The sequence below is a fragment of the Columba livia genome, chromosome 1, assembly GCF_036013475.1.
Source record: "Columba livia isolate bColLiv1 breed racing homer chromosome 1, bColLiv1.pat.W.v2, whole genome shotgun sequence".
In the NCBI taxonomy this organism is placed as follows: Eukaryota; Metazoa; Chordata; class Aves; order Columbiformes; family Columbidae; genus Columba; species Columba livia.
In genome coordinates, this window is record NC_088602.1 from 129,865,694 (window position 1) to 129,882,154 (window position 16,461).

The 16,461-nt window shown below is 38.9% G+C and overlaps 1 protein-coding gene across 3 annotated transcripts in view; it reads right to left on the reverse strand.

The window, feature by feature from the left end:
* The window catches only part of TSPAN9 (tetraspanin 9), a 161,329-nt gene that overhangs the window by 84,127 nt on the left and 60,741 nt on the right, over positions 1-16,461 (reverse strand). For 2 of the 3 annotated variants that reach the window (XM_021297583.2, XM_065029478.1), the window contains exon 2: positions 383-462. In XM_021297583.2, coding sequence (XP_021153258.1) covers positions 383-445 — 63 coding nt within the window. In that variant the 5' untranslated portion in view covers positions 446-462. Of the gene's footprint in view, positions 1-382; positions 1,004-16,461 lie in introns of those variants that run through there. The other variant, XM_013369484.3, reaches the window with a different exon arrangement.

Below are 16,461 nucleotides of genomic sequence, written 5' to 3' on the forward strand. Positions count from 1 at the left end.
AACCTGCAGTTCAATGCACCATGAGGTATTACAACAGAATGCAAAAATCCTGCCACTGCAAGATTTTAATGCTACAATAATTCTGCTCTTCCTGAAAGGGCAATAATTCTGCCCTGTCTTAAATAATTCAGTTCAAAACACACATTAGAACAGCAAGTTCAAGCAATCAGTAGCCAGACTACAGTAACCAGGTGGTAACATAGATATAGAAAGCATGTACATTTTCCCAATAGCCACAAGTTAAACACTGAAAATATTGTGAGCAGGTATGAGAGAGAAGGAGGGAAGAACTTACAGTACTGCTTCAAAGATGCACTACACACACAATGCAGCAGTACAGGACAGACTAACAAATGAAAGCAACAGAAAAGGTAGTACTCACCCAAAATATTAAATTGAAAAGGAACATCATGTATTTCAAACAACACAGGCAGCCTCTTGCCATGTTGCACTTCTTAAATTCTAAAAGGAAAACAAATGATAGATCCAGGTAAAAGACCACATATTTGCTGCCTTTGGGTGCACTGTATTTGTTGCTTTTTATGCCAGTCCCAGTCCCAACGCCGGTCTCAGTTCCAACCCCAGTGTGGCTCTGTTTGCGTGATCCAGTTGTACCATAGAAAGCTCCAGCAGTAAAACCTCGACCAAATTGCCTCCCTGAGGTAGAAGGTTTGGCAAAATCCGAGTCTTTGCTATCCAAAGATGGACTCCGGTGAATTGAAGAATCCTCACTACTTGACTTCTCCATGATCTCTCTTTTCACAGTTGTCATATTTAATGTATAGCATCTCTCAGCATTAAATGCAGTGCCTTGCAAATGCCACAGAGCTGTCTATGTTTTTGCTTCTCTTTTGCTTCATACATGAATCAGATAATCACTGCAGAATTTATTCCCTGCATTGTTGCTGGTTTTATTCTGCACAGCAATGTAGGCTGTACTCTGTCTATTTGTAGCATGGATTTATACATTAATATCCCATGCAAAAGCATATTCATGATTTATCTTGATGAATCAGTCATGCAGAACTTTGATTTTTATTCAAAAGAGCCATAAGCTCTTTTTCTTCTCCTAGTCTACAGCCCTCTAATCTGTAGGCGGCAGATGGTCCTTGCATCCATTTCCAAAAAGCTTCTGCAGTGCACCTGGGAGACTCTCCTTGAGCCAGAGCACTTTCCCTGCTCTCAGCTTTCCTCTCTGTGTCTCTCACACGCTGTGTTTTTTCTTCCCACCCATCTGCAGTATCTCATTCAGTAACCAGCTATCGGAGCGTGCTCTGTGTTTCACTGCTGTTGCTGTGAAATCATCAGCAACTGCAACCACTGGGTATCTCCCCCAGAAATGCCTGACCTATTGAGTGATAAATCCACGCTCCTGCTCACCCCTCCCCTCTGCTTTCCATCGGGCCAGTTAGCAGAAGCCTTCCACCCCAGGGCACGCCTCCATGACATAATATCTTTAATAGGATTAGAACACAACAGAAAATCTCTTTAAATGTCAAGTACTGTTTAGCTGTTTATAGGCTAGAACTGTGAGGCAGTGATACTCCTTTAATGCAATAAAATACTGGAAAAATATAGATTAGATAGACAGGTGCTAACCTCTCCCTGCTCATTTAAACTAACAGTGACTTACTTTTTTTTCTGGCTTAAACAAATGCTATAAGACAAGGAACTGGAATAAACTAGCACCCAGCATAAACCGAATAGGCACGTCTCAGTTACACATGCATTTAATGTGACGCCATCACATGCGATATAATTAACCATAAGCAGAAAAGCAGAGCTGCTGTCTCTGACATGATCTTTTTTTTTATACTTTTATCTTTTATTTTTTTTTCCCCAGATAGTAGTGTAACATCCCTGCTACCACTCTGAAGCAGAGAGGGCACAACCATGTATGTGTGTCTGCATATGTAAGTGCCTGGATGGGAGGAAGATAAGTATTTCAGGTCATTCCTGGTGCTTCCAAATCCATCGTTTGGTCATAAACATAAAAGTAGTGCACTGGTGGTGCAAAGTGATACAGCAGATTTCAAATGCAGGTTATTCTTTTCTTTCAGTAATAAAAGAAGTCATACTAGGAGACCACTATTGAAGAAGTACAGCTACCGAAACCAGCAAACGTTATGCACAATTTTCAACTGAACCTTTCAGATGTACATTATAATGCACTGTAATTATTTCATCAGGCATCTTTGAGAAAATTAATATAACATGTATTCAATATTTAAAGGGCCCAAAAGCCCCTCAAAATCCTGTAATTTTTATGCACCAACATCAGAATCAACACCCTAAAGCTGTGCTGTACCTTCCTTGACAGGCTTTTTCTGAGAAAAGATCTCTCCACCATAAAGTACTTCATGCCAAGAAACACCTAGTATTTGTACGTGTAATATCTTTCTCTCACCTCTTCTGGTCTAGAATAACATTGGAACAACAGGCAGGCCCAAGCTTATATCAAGAATGTTTATTCACTTGCTTTTCAAAAGACATTTCAGACCTATCTGCACCAAATGCATCCATCAGAAAGGCAACAGAAAAGCTGACCACTCAGCAGTGTTTATGATAGCAGAAAAGGCTACACATAAAACACCCAAGTAAAAACAAGAGAAATTAACAGCAACTAAAGCAGAGTGGGGTATTTCTGTACACATCTATGATGCACAAACTTCAATGTGAGCGGTCACCAAGAACCAACTTTCTTAGAAAATAACATGGAAGAGACTTGTAGGCCACAGCCAGATACCCGCTTTGGACACTGGAGCCTGCAGGATAAGTCTGAAAAAACTCTTATGTTTGAAAATTCACTTATTGGCAGTGTAAAGCTGTGCCATTGCAATCCTATACTTCAGCTAGATACTTTCAGTGGTTTTTATTTGTCACACAAAATTGAGCTCTCAGACAAAAAATTATGAGAACGCACAAGCATTTTTTCCTGTTTTACCCATTGTTTGGCTATAAAACTTACACTGACATAGGCTACTTCAGAAAAAAATCATGCTGTGCACTTGTGAAAAATAACGCAATCTAAATATTTGCTTTAGCTTCCCACATGAAGTTACATTACAATAATAACAATCCACCCCCTCAAGGACTGAAAAAATATTTTGTAATAAAAAAGAAATCTCCACAAATTCACAATTCAGTCAAAGTTTGTAAATAGTGGAAACATTTGTACTGGTGGCAGAGAGCAAAAACAAACAACAAACAACACAGCACTCAAAACAAACACCACTCTCCCTCCAAGTTAGTTTTTTTTTTTTTTCAAGTTTTCATTATTAGACCTCATTGAAGATTTCGAGTTCTCTATTTTTGCCTTCAAATACTACAAAATATTAGTTTTCTTTACCATTACCTGCAATGCATCTTCCATTAAGAGTTCTCCATGACACATGTACATCACAGTTCAGACTTCAGAATGAACAACCAAAGACAGATGTACAGCCAACAGTCACCTTCAAAAGCCAAGCCTAAGCAACGAGCACTAGCGCAAACATGGTTCCAGAACAGCCTTCCCTCCCATTGTATACAAAGGAAACATATGACTCTTACGGTGATGCTGTTGCCACCAGGGAGACTTTACAAGGCTCAGTAAGCTTCCACCACTTGAATTTGCAGCCACAAAGCGATTTTAGGGATTAGATACCGCTTCTTCCAGCTGGAAGCCTAAGTTGGTATTTATGGAGCTCAGTTAATAAATCACACAAAACTGCTTATTTGCTAAAATTAAGCAATGAAAAAGCTGTAACCAGTTCATCCAGCTGTGTTTTGACTAGCCATTGCACTTACATCTCCCTCCAATTGAGACTTCAGTGGTAGGTGTTGCTGCAAGGCCATTCAAAAGTATGGTGGTCCTACTTGACAGTGTAACCTCAGCACAGGAACAAACACATTTTGTTCTCTACAGCTCTCACGTCTGTTAAGTAAACAGGGCATGAAAATATTCAAAAGCTCACTCTGTACTTCATTAATCATTGATTACTAAATCACAGAATTTTGCTGCTGAGAGATGTCTCCACAACAAGAAAATCATTTCAGTCCCATATACAAATGCCTCATACAAGGCAATGAACATCAGTCCATTGCATCTGAACAGCTCAGTGAAGTATTATGTGTAAGAATTTAGACCAGTTTCAGATACCAGGTATGAAAAAGGATGTCACAATGGGAGTAGCAGAAAAATGGAAAGGAAGGGTAATAAAGCCCAAACAACATAGGCTGGTTCTTCTTCTGAAACTGCTTTACTTGGTTCTGTCCTGGGAACAGTCCACCCTACTCCTCAAAACACGGGTCTCAACAACTTCAGTTTTTATCTGAAATCACAAAATATTTAATACCTTTTTTTCCTCAGTCCTTAGTTTTATCTCACCAGAACTTCAGTGCAAATTACACCAAGCTACAGTGCTCCTGAAGTCCTCTGTTTATTTTTGCCCTTTTCAGCTGTTTTTGCACAACCAGCTTGTGGAACCATGCTGCAAAACAGATCAAAAGCTGACCAAGTTTATACACATATTTGTAACCATGTATGTATAAAGATATAATATAGATATAAAATGTGTTTCAGCAATATATGAAAATTGTGCTTATTTTCCCCTTGTGGAAGTTTCAAATCCATTTTACAAACCATTTCCCTTAAATGATCTTGCTGATGCAGTGAGAAGGACTACAATAGGCAAGAACAGGAACAAAGACTGAAGGCTGAACAAAAATATAATAAACTTTTGTTATGGTCCCCCATGATTCCTGACTTGAAAATACGAAACTTTAGTTTTTCAAAAGGGAAAATAAAGACTCCAGTCATCATGATATAAAAGCTATTTTACAACTTATTACATATTTTACCTTGAAATTTCTATTATAGAGCATAGTACTACTGTCACTACCCCCAAATATGGGGAACTCGAGGTCCAAGACTTTTGCTGAGAATGAATAGGAAATTGCTGGCAGAGAAGAAAACTGAATCTGTGCTTTGCACAGCCTCAGCTAGTGCACTAACCATTGCACCATTCTCAAACTAATTATTTTTAGAAAACATGAGTTTTCATAACCCTGCCAAATGACTTCAGGACAATACTAAGCCCTCCAGAGAGACATACAAATGCATACACTATCAAGTGTTTGAGAGATATGGTTCTTAAATTCATTCTTTTCCTTTGAATGATGTTGACCAATAATTCAATCATACAAGCCTTCCTCAGGGTACACTAGGTAGACAAAGAATTGAGATAGCTGACTATAAGCTCAGTGACTGTATCTTTCTAGTCACTGCTCTTAATCCTGGAAGGCCATGAGAAGGAGATATGGCACAAGAGTTGGAAAGAATAGCTTATGACTCCGGCATATAGTTGGAACAGATGAAAGCTCAGATTGAAACAAAAACAAAAAACAGACAAACACACACAAACATGGTAAGAGCATACAAAAAATATCTAACTGAAATTACTATCACAGGAGAGACAAAAATATGGTGTTCTCGGGACTTCCATGCTCCTGATTCCACAACAAAGAGCTTACAGACTCCAGCAAGTCAAAATACCTGGAGTTCCCAGGGCTCCTAAGGCTGAAGAACTTACAACCAAAAACCTGGATGCTCTGAGGGTTGTATCCCACATCCTGGGGCCTTCCAAGCTCCCAGCTTGCATGCTGTAAAGCCAAAGCATTCTGCCCATCATGGGACTGGACAGAAATGAGGCAGGTTTCACGGACAGCTTTGTATTAGTAGACAAGTTTTAAAACCTGCCTGTGTTTTCCAGAACCAAATATCCCAAGCCATATTTTACCTTTGACACACTTTCATTTTCCAACAGGAAAAGTCTTCCATTGGGAGCAGACAAGAACTACTATAACTTCAGTTTTGTAGTCTCCCATCACTGATCATAGCTTAGTGCATTATTTAGGGCATATATGTACAGCTTGTTTGTTATAAATGCTAAAAAGAATCACTATCAAGTGTTTAGAGAAAACTGAAATCCATACCTAGTTTCCGTACTAGTTTGAACAGCAGCCATTTCTAATGCCTTCAGAAAACCATCACTTCTTTGGGCGCAGATGGATGATGAAAGAGAAGACCAAATGCATTAAGAAACTTATTTACTCACAGCTGGTGCCTGCAATCTGACCAGTAAATGATTCTCTTCTAATGTTTTGTGAGAGAGCACATGCCATTCTCTGTTCACTCTGTAGCGGGGCCTCTGGGCATCCAACAGGCATCATCTGACCCTCAGTTCCACCTGCATAAGAAAGCCACCTCCATGGGCCAGGTAAAAGGACCTGGGCCAGGTAAATGTGCATACAGCATGAGTTGGAAGGAAAAGACACTCAGGTTGTTAAAGGCTAGGTTCCACATTCTAGAAGTCTACCTAGCACTGGCATGGCTGAAGAAAAGGAGGTCTGTCAGAGAGACAGGAGTGGGGTAGCACTTCAGGATGGAGGGACCATGTGAAAGAGGACCCGTGAGAAGACAGAGAGTTTGAGACCTGTAGGGAAAGGGTTTGTTCTCACAGACATAAGAATTGAGTATTTAGCCACCTCATTCCAACACCCACTTTCATCAATCAGTCCTGACTTCACCCAGAGAAATTATCTTTCATGATGTTGTTATTGGTCTGACACCAGGGCACTAGCATAACAGCTCATGGTTGCCTCATCAGCAACACAGTTACACTCTTTGCCTCCCCAAGGCAAATAGGTAAAAACTCTTTTAACGTCCTAAAGTAATACTTTCTAGTTTATACTTACATATATCAATAAGAAGAGTTTATCCTTCTGACATGTGGCTATCACTGAATGGATGATCAAGAAAACCAGATCCCATTACAAGACTTTCCACTGTGCCAGACATTGTATGTCATAAATTGGTCCCTGCGATTTCCATTAAAACTCATTTACTGCCAACAGTGAATACGTGTCTGAAATTTCTCATTTGGGATTTCACATCAGAGACAGAATGAGATTCTGCCTTAAAACTGTACTAAGGAATTATTTGTAAACCATGCCAGGGACCACAACACACTGTGATCAGATGCAGATAATGACTTGTGCGAATTCACAGGAGACATGGGACTCAGACTGAGCAGACAGAATGCCTGAGTTTCCAAAGTGACAGAAAAACATAACTTTACAAAAATCAGAAATCCTGCTACCTACATTTAAACTTTAAAATCAAAACATTTGTAGTGGCACAAGGGTCTTTTGTTTTCATTTTACAAACAACATAATGAACTATGCTAAATCTGAAAGAAACCCTCTAAAGATTATGTCAGAATGCAATGCCCCATTGATATTTTCACCTTCAAGAACTCGAATCTAGAAAGTCAATTTACTGTTTGTTTCTGAGAAGCCCTGGGAGGCAGTGTCTTCTTGGGTTTGGCAGTGTACATACAGAGATCAAGTAACCCACACAACAGACAGTCTACAATTCAGGCAGAAAACAAGACATTGATAGCTGGCTCTGAATAAATAACTATATTTGAGGTTTTTTTTTTTAATTCCCAAAACTTCCTTACCAATTTTCCCACTAGCAGGTGGGAGAAAATAGAAAATATGAGGGGCAAAAGAACAGCATGTGCCCAAGAAAATCATCCTATCCTGCCAGCAGAGTACCAGATGCTTTGGAAGTATGTTTATGCCTTTTAGCATAAGAATCCGTATCCCTTTTAATTTCAGGGCATTTATGGCATCTTCTATAGCAGTGGATACATTGTTATATCTCCATTACCAGCTAATTCTTCTTAAATTCTGCTGACAACTCAGCCTCAAAATCATACAGCAGTGAGTTCCATAAGTACGCTGTGTTAAAAAAATATGGCATCTTCTTATTAACTGTCAATATTAAGCCTTCCAGCTCCATCTTCTGTTCTGGCATTCATAACCAACCTATAATCCATTATTTTGTAATCTTCTCTTATATCCCATGTCATTTGTCCTTCATTAATCTAAGTACTTATCTTTTCAGTATCTCCTGTTATTTAAAACTCTCCAACTCCCTAATAATCTCAGGGCTTCTTTCTAATTGAGCTATGTTTATATCATAATCTTTTCTAATCTGCTGCTGAAAAGAACTTATTCTCTTGAAAGGATAAGAGTTAATAAAGAAATTCAAAATTAATTTAATAAATTCTTCTTCTGTCAACACCTTACTTGCATGAAAGTGAAGCCATTCAGATTCAACAAACCTTTCTTCATCATTCCTATTTTGTTTTTCTATTTCAGATTAAAACTTTGGTCTCTGAAAAGCCCAGCATTTCAGAGGCTAACAGAAAAATTCTTGCAGTTTAAATTCTGTATCATGCTTGTAGGAAGAAAGGGGCTTTTCTCACTGCAACAGCATTAGTTTAATACAAGTTACTTGTAAAATCATTAATAAGCCCATCTTCAAGGCAAGGACTCCTTGTAAAGAAGCTAAAATATGCCAAACCAAGCCCTGGCCATCAATCACTCAACTAAACGTACAGTATTGACTGCTGTCCCCTCCCAGTACACAAAAAAAGTATACGCAGAGAAGTGCTTTTTACTGTGCACAGAGAAAAGACCAAGGGAGTAGAGAGCTGTCAACTACAGGCAGGAATGCAGAAACATCATATCCCTGATAGACCTATGGGATGAAACACCACAAATCAGATTTTCAAAACCATGCTTTACAAATTAAAGACCAAAAAATTGAAAGCAAGACAGAGGAAGTGAGAAGAGTTCTTCTTATTTACCTCCTATTTTTTGCAGAGGTAAGGTACACAATCTGAGTGCTTCTCTTCCACTCCCACTTTAAATAACAGTTTAGATTTTATCTCTTCCCAATTGGCTACAGATTGAAGAAAGCTAGCAAATAGCCTGTCATGAGAGATGGTATCCCTTCTTCCCCTTGCACAGTGTAGGAGAACTTCATGAATACAAGAACTCTTCTAACCCTATCTAATGTGTACAAGTTCCTTGAACAAAATCAGGTGGACATTCTGTAACCTCTGTTCTAAAGAGGCTGTCTTTCACCTTCAGTTTGCTGTTCTGAATTAACTGACAGCTGATTTCTGTGCATTAGCAGAACTATTACACTTTAAAACAATCAAATTAAAAAAAATTCCTCATACATGAGGCTCTACTTGAAGAGCCACAAGAATGATGTGAGCATTCATTTTTAAAAGGCAGCACACATCTCCGGAACATGCTCAATTATGCCATGAAGGAACATTTCTAGGCACATTCCTTTCACAATAGAGTGAATTCCTTCATTGCTATTCATTTTCTGGCACTTAAACATAAACAGGTGTCATGCCATGAATGGGAACATTTAAAACCACTGCATCAGGGCTGGCAGAGACCCAGATATCTACAATGGGCAGCAAACATACACCATTATTTTAGGCTGCCTTCCCCATTAACTCATCACCAGCCCTAGCCTCCAATTTAACACATCGCTAAAAGTGATGGATTGATGGCTTCACTGGAGAGCTATGACCTCAGAGATGTGTGAGTTACCAAAGTGCTGTTTACCAGCAGCATTTCCAAGCAAAACCTGACTTTCGGGTCAAAGAGACACAGCTTTCATAAAGGAGCCAAACTGCCAAATGATTGAATCAAGTACTTGCCCAGAGACAGTAAGTAGCCTCATCGCTGCAAGTTGTCAGTGGAGCAGGCTGAGTTCTAGCCACAGTACAAGGTTCCCCTCTGCTGGACCCCACATGACCCACGGCAGAAATGTCTGAAAACAAGGGTGGGATCTAGCTTCTGAAGCCATTCACTCCCCTAGCCTACTCCCAGCCCTCTCTGAGGTCTACCAACTGTGGTAACAAGCTGCATTGCCTAACAATTCCCTGCATGTACCTCCTTTTGTTTGTCAAGGGAGATATCGCTGAATTAATTAGAAGTAGTTTTTGAATAATTCTCGATTCATACCTGAAGTGCCAATAACAGCAGTTCTCAAGTTCTGATCAAATCACTGCATAACAGTCACATTTCATCCTGCTGGTTTTGGCTGGATTCTTTTCTATGACTCCCAACAAACTTCACAACATTTAGCCGGAGCAAAGTCCACGGATTCCTTCCTGTCTTGAAGCTCTTTACGTTTAGAAAACACAATTCTACCTGAGCATCTGCATCTGCCCTTGCAGTAGAGCTTACCTACCCTCACACGAAAGCTTCTTGCATGTGTGTGATAACACTGTGGGATATGGTCAACTTCAACATTAAAAATAGGATGTGCCTGTAATGTAAGAGTCACGCAATTAATGCTTTTTGCTTTGCCAACAGCAACAAAGTCAGATTTAAAACCCAAGGGGAGGCAGATACTTTAGTCACCTTACTAATCTCACAAGAATGAGGCTAAACGGTTCTTATCTATTATGCATGAGATACAAGAAAAGGTGTAAAAATGAAACCAAGGTAAATCTCTTACTGTAATCCAGCGGGTTTATGTAACGGTGATGCTACTCATCAGCTTTGTGATCAACATCAGCTCTTATTATAAGGGTGAGAGATATTTTAAATGAAAATGGAGGAAAAGAAAGGGAAAAAATCAGAGTACGGTTTGATGTGACCCTGCCTGTCATGCCACAAAAAAAAAAACGTGCCACAGTTCAACTACCTGATTCACAGTAGAAGCTACTTAACTTTTTACAGTACATTAATGAGCTTTTATAAAGGTAGAAGTCTAATGGCAAAACATAGTTTTATTACCTTATCTGCATTAAGGAGGCCTCATTTACACTTGGTGTGCTAGCTGCGATACCAGGCATTGAGAGCATAATATGGGGTATGAGTGGATGCAAGCACATTTGACTCCTTCCCAAAAGCCAAGCCCACATTCACTTAAGGTTTTAAAAAGTTTATTCATACCATCAGTGCCTCTCAGAGATGAGAAAACCAGGAAAACCCTTGATCAGCAGCCAGAAACTAAGACTCTTACAACAATTCCTCATAGTGACATCTGAAAGACAAATGTATTTTGGAGGGGAAAACTCGTATCATTCACTCTGCTCTGATCTACTTAAGCGTGTAACAAGTATGTGGTAGTTACAGTACGAAATATCCATTGGCCTTTAGAAGGAGCACTTTGTTAATTCATCATAGGTAGATATTTTCAATTTACAAATTAATTGGGACCCTGGTATTTTGTTTCAGAAGCAACCAACTTGATGCTTCATGCAATAGTCTGCAGACTCCTTCAGAGGAATCTATCAAATACATGGCCATAAATGCTTAGTAAATAGTGTTTATCCAGACAGGTTTTTAAACAACATGAACTAAACTACAGACTTCCAAAACGCAATGCCACGTAAGGTTAGACAGTGCTAGTTTTGGTCCAGATATGCCTTGTAGGACTCAAATTTGAGGCCCATAGCATTGATACTATATTCTCTCCTAAATGTCCAAGTCCAGACTACCTTCAAACCTAACCTAAAAGGCTTTCCAGACTTCTTCCCTTCAGAAGAACAAGTTAATTGTAAATCTGCAATTATATAATCCATGTGGTAATATTTTGTTTGCTTTTGTTGTTGTTTTAACCCTATAATCTCAGTGTCTATAAAACAGATCTATACAGGTTTGGATATCAATGCCCCTAACACGAAAGATACTTGCTCCCTGGATTGTATGGGTGCTCCTTCTGTGTTACTTTTCTCATATGCTCATTTCTTAGGTTGCGCTAGGCCTTTCCTGCCAAGTATCTGGCCAGTAAAAACATAAAATCCTCTCAGTCTTCTCTCCCACCTCTTTCTGTGCCACTGGTTATAAAACAGGACACTTATGTGGTACTTAGTGTTTCTATTCCAATAGCACGGAAACTGTTATATCAAAATATTTATTAATAATGGGGTTACTCCCTTCTACTGCAAGCTAAAGCAAGATAATTTGGTAGACACAATCATGAAAAGATTACGCATATTTGCCTCTTTTTGAAGAAATACTATACCCAAATACACAGCTTTAAACATTATTCCAATCAAAACCTGACTGTCTAAACTGCACCCTGAAATCCCATGTTTCTTGTATTCCAAGGATTGCTATATGAAGTCAGCTCATTTCCCTGTGTTTTTTCCTTTTAAATCAACTTGAATGCTACCTAACCTATACGCTGAAAACAAAGGTTCAGAAATTGTAACCATGGTAAGTAATTTGGCTTGAGACTAAAAATAAAGAAGACAGCTCCACCATTGGAAGTCTCTAGGTTTAATGAAAGTAAAAAGTAATAAAAGCTTTATCAATAGAATCAGGAGTTATGAATCTTTGAATATACAAAGGTAACAGCTGATGAATTGAAAGGTGCGGTTTCTCTTTCTACACAAAATATTTTCCAAACAGAATGATGCTTTGCACCTGTCCTGTAATTTGATGCCAAGTTTATGTGTAATGCTGCAAAAAAGACTTAAAAAGTGCCTTGATCATTTCAAAGAAGCCTTATTCTAGTTCAGTGCCTCCCAAAGAGTGCCTGTTGCTATTCTGTAGCACTGTTAGCTCCATTTATACAGATATCTCAGTTTTGTCCCGACCTAATGCATCTACTATGTTTAAATAGTCTCTCTCAAGTATCAATGATCTCTGAGTCTAAAAACTACATCAATACTTAAGCTGTAGGTAGGGAGGGGGGGGGAGTAATGAGTCCTTCCCTATGAATTGTTCCCTAGTGAACTGTTCTCGGGCACCAAAGCTTTCAAAATATCTGTCCACAGAACTATCTTCACACATTTTAAACATCTTTCATATTTAAGATCCAGGTACTTTTATTTTAATATTTTTAATTTAAGTATTAATTTACTTTAATACTTCAAAGTCAAAGAATCCAAAACAGATTCCTACACATTGTCCTACATTATCAAGCAGCTAAGAAAAACAAATCAACAACAACAACAAAACCCAACAACAACAAATCTAACAGACCACTTACTTGAGGTCTGGCATTGTACATTATTGCTGCAAAGTTCTGTCAACCAGATTCCTTCTCAGGTTTCAGAGGTTGGTCACCTGTGTCTGTTATGCATAATCCGTAAACCACATTTTTAAAGCAACCAGGGACCCGTGGAAATTAAAAGCCAAATCTACATTATTGACACGTCTCAATACTGGGAAATGTTAAAGCATTGACTTCTATTACAGAAGATAAAAGATACATGCTTAGGGACTGACTTACAAATGATGATACCCTCAAGAGATGTTATGTGCTACTTGAAATAAAACTTTCAGCACATAAAATGTTAATATTAGGGCTTTGGGCAGACACTAAGGTTGGGACAGATGTGCTGCCTAACACATGAAAGACTCTCACTTTCCAGAAGGCTAATCAATGCCTTCCAGTAACTACAAGGCAGTTACAGAAGATGGTGGTACTTTGTTCACAATGATGCATGTGGTAGGACAAGAAATAAGTTGCTCAGGAGGAAACTTCGTCTGGATATAAGGGAAAAAATACCTTCAGTGGAAGTACAATTAAACATTGGAATAGATTACTTAGAGAAACCATAGAATCTCCCTCACTGGAAATATTCAAGGCTCAGCTTGACAGGAGCATGGATAACCTAGACTGGGGCCCTGTGTTCAACAGTAGCTTAGACCACATTGTCTCCAGCATCTCCTTCCAACCTCGACCTGTGATTCTAACATTTTGTCCTAAAATCCAAAACTTGAGTCAGTTAGTGACCCCAAAGATGGGTTGTGCAATTACTTACCACAGCGTAACTCCCCAGAGTGGGAAAGACTGACACTGAACTCCATGGTGCAGAGCTTTCTAAGGACAGAGTAGGAGTGACTTGCTTACAATATAAGCACAATTGCAGGCACTGAATAACTAGCAAATTGAAATTTCTATCACTCTGATGAGGGGGGGGGGGTGGGGGAGGAAAGATGTGTTTCTTATCAGTAGCTAGATTTGACAAATTAGGAATATCCTCAGCCTGTCAATTGAGTATCTACAGATCATAATGCCTGTCTGATCTGTGTGAATTAATTTGGTATTTATCCTTTCTGATTTGTTAATCACTGTCTGCTTGAAAAAGATACTTAACAGTAAAAAATTATACAATAAATTCCAATCTTTCCCTCACCATGTTCTGCATTTTTATTTGCCCTATTGGAATGTGAATCCAATACGGAAGTATATTTGTCAGAATGCAGGACCTTCGCCAAGGAAAGGAATGACATTTATTTGCAAAAATAGGGAATACTAATTATTTAAAGGCAATCCCTCTGCCCCTAGAGATGTATTGGCTGCACAAAGGGTTGTTTTAATCTCTTCAAGACTAAATTTCTAAAAGATCACAAATTAAAGTTATTTATCTGGGAGAAAAAAAATGGATCCTTGAGCAGAGAGATGCTGAAATTTCCTTTGCTGTTGCCACTATGTCATGACAGTGGAAAGCTCTTTAAGGATTTGATCTGACCAACTTGTCACACAGTTTTAGATGCACCCATCTCCTTAACTGGACATTATCAACATAAAATAATGTCAGTTTTCACGAAGAGTCTATAAAGATTTTTCAGATACATCTTGTGTTGCAAGTCTCTCCCTACAGCTTTCCTATCATACTGTTCTCTTCTTATAGCCCCAGTGAGGAACAAAGAAGAGTCTGTGAAACTTTGCACAAAAACAATCAGCAGAGAAGAGGGGAAGGAGAATAAGGAAAGGTGTTAGAGAAGAAGGGAGAAAAATCCTTCTGTTTACTGAAACACCTTAGTTCAAGGCATATCAGATGCTACTGTGATAAGAGTGCACAAAACTTTTTGGACAGTGGTTTGACTTTAGCAGCTGTTGTTCCTTTAAGTGCTAAAAAAGATATCAGATTGAGTATATTAATAATGTATATTGATCTGATTACTAAAGCTTTTCATCAAAATACTAAGCAAAGGAGTAGTCTTTCAAAGGAAAAGGTGGTTTACTAAGCCAAATGGTGCTACCTCTGGCCACATCCCCAAATAACTGGTTTATTGTTAGAGGCTTTAACAGTTATGGACAGTTTTGTCATTGGGCTGAGCCCACCTAGATGTTTTGTTCTGCAGCAGACACACATGGCATGTTATTTTCCTTGAGATATTGAAGGATTATTAGTAACATTGTCTCTAACCTCTTTGTTACAAGCACTACTAATGGTAAGCATTAGCATATGGAAATATCTCTGCAGTGTTTTGCTGTGTTATATTACAAGGAGCATAAAATATGAAGAAAACAAATACAGGGTTATTCCTTGGGTGCTAAGAATACAAATGTTCTTAGCTTCTCAACTTCCAGTACTCATGTGACTATAGAACACAATTAATTTTTATGATCAAGTTAAAGAATCTTATGCACACACTTTCAAAGTGCTGTACATTCCTTTCATTCTTACAGAATCAAACAGATTTTCATACCCTGACATGATTTATCTTTTCAAGGCTAATCTGCGTAGCCATACAGGTTGACAACAGAATTTCTTCCCATAGCAAATTACTATATTCTATGTTAAACTAGCATTGTCTGCTCTAACTCAGAGAAAAAATAACTTGCTACAGTCCAAAATAAAAACCCATGGCATAGTTCCTATACATTTAAAAAATAATAAGCAATTTGTCTGTTCCTAACAGGATCAGGTCTCCCTGACAGTTTTAGAAGTCTCATTTCAGAATGACAGTATAGATAAGTGCACACTTAAAGCTGTTAGAAGAATCAAGGGGATGAACATACAGAAAATTAGTTGAACTTCCTTTTTAAGCTCCAAAATAAATACAGCCAACAATAAGCCTAACTCATCTCTTCAATAAGCCTAAATCAGCCTCTTCACCTCCACACTTCTTAAACAAACAATCAAAGACCCACCTCTACTATAAACAAATTTGCAACACCGTAGGAGCAACAGACTCTAGCCACTCTTCCCCAGATGACATTGTGGCCTTTCAGTACTTAAAAGGGGCTTATAAGAAAGACGGAGACAGACTTTTCAGCAGGGCCAGCTGTGATAGGACAAGGAGTAATGGTTTAAAATTAAAGGAGGGGAGACTTAGACTAGACACGAGGAAGAAATTTTTTACAATTGCCCAGAGAGGTGGTAGATGCCCTATCCCTGGAGACATTCAAGGCGAGGCTGGATGGGGCTCTGAGCAACCTGACCTAGTTGAACATGTCCCTTCCAACCCAAACTATTCTATGATTCTTTGAACAGACTGTGAGGCTGATCCCGAGCCTGCGTGAGGAATGGGCACAGATGTGACTCCCGGCTGGCACTCAGCACACCTTGCTCTTAGCCTGCCCAGCTCTATCAGGGTGACACACGAGAGATGTTGGAGTCTGGCAGGGGTAAGAGGTGTGGAAGGAAGAGAGAAGTCTGTAACAAGGTCAACCATAAAAGTCCAAAGAAAATCAGAACTCATTCATCCTGCTTTTGGCAGAATTTTAAACGGTAAAAGACAGAACAGGAGCTGGGTGGTCATACCTTCACCTCTGATAGTGTGCAGAGTAGCTTCAAGTACACATCACAACAGTAGCAGAAAGTGAATATTCACAAGTCAGGT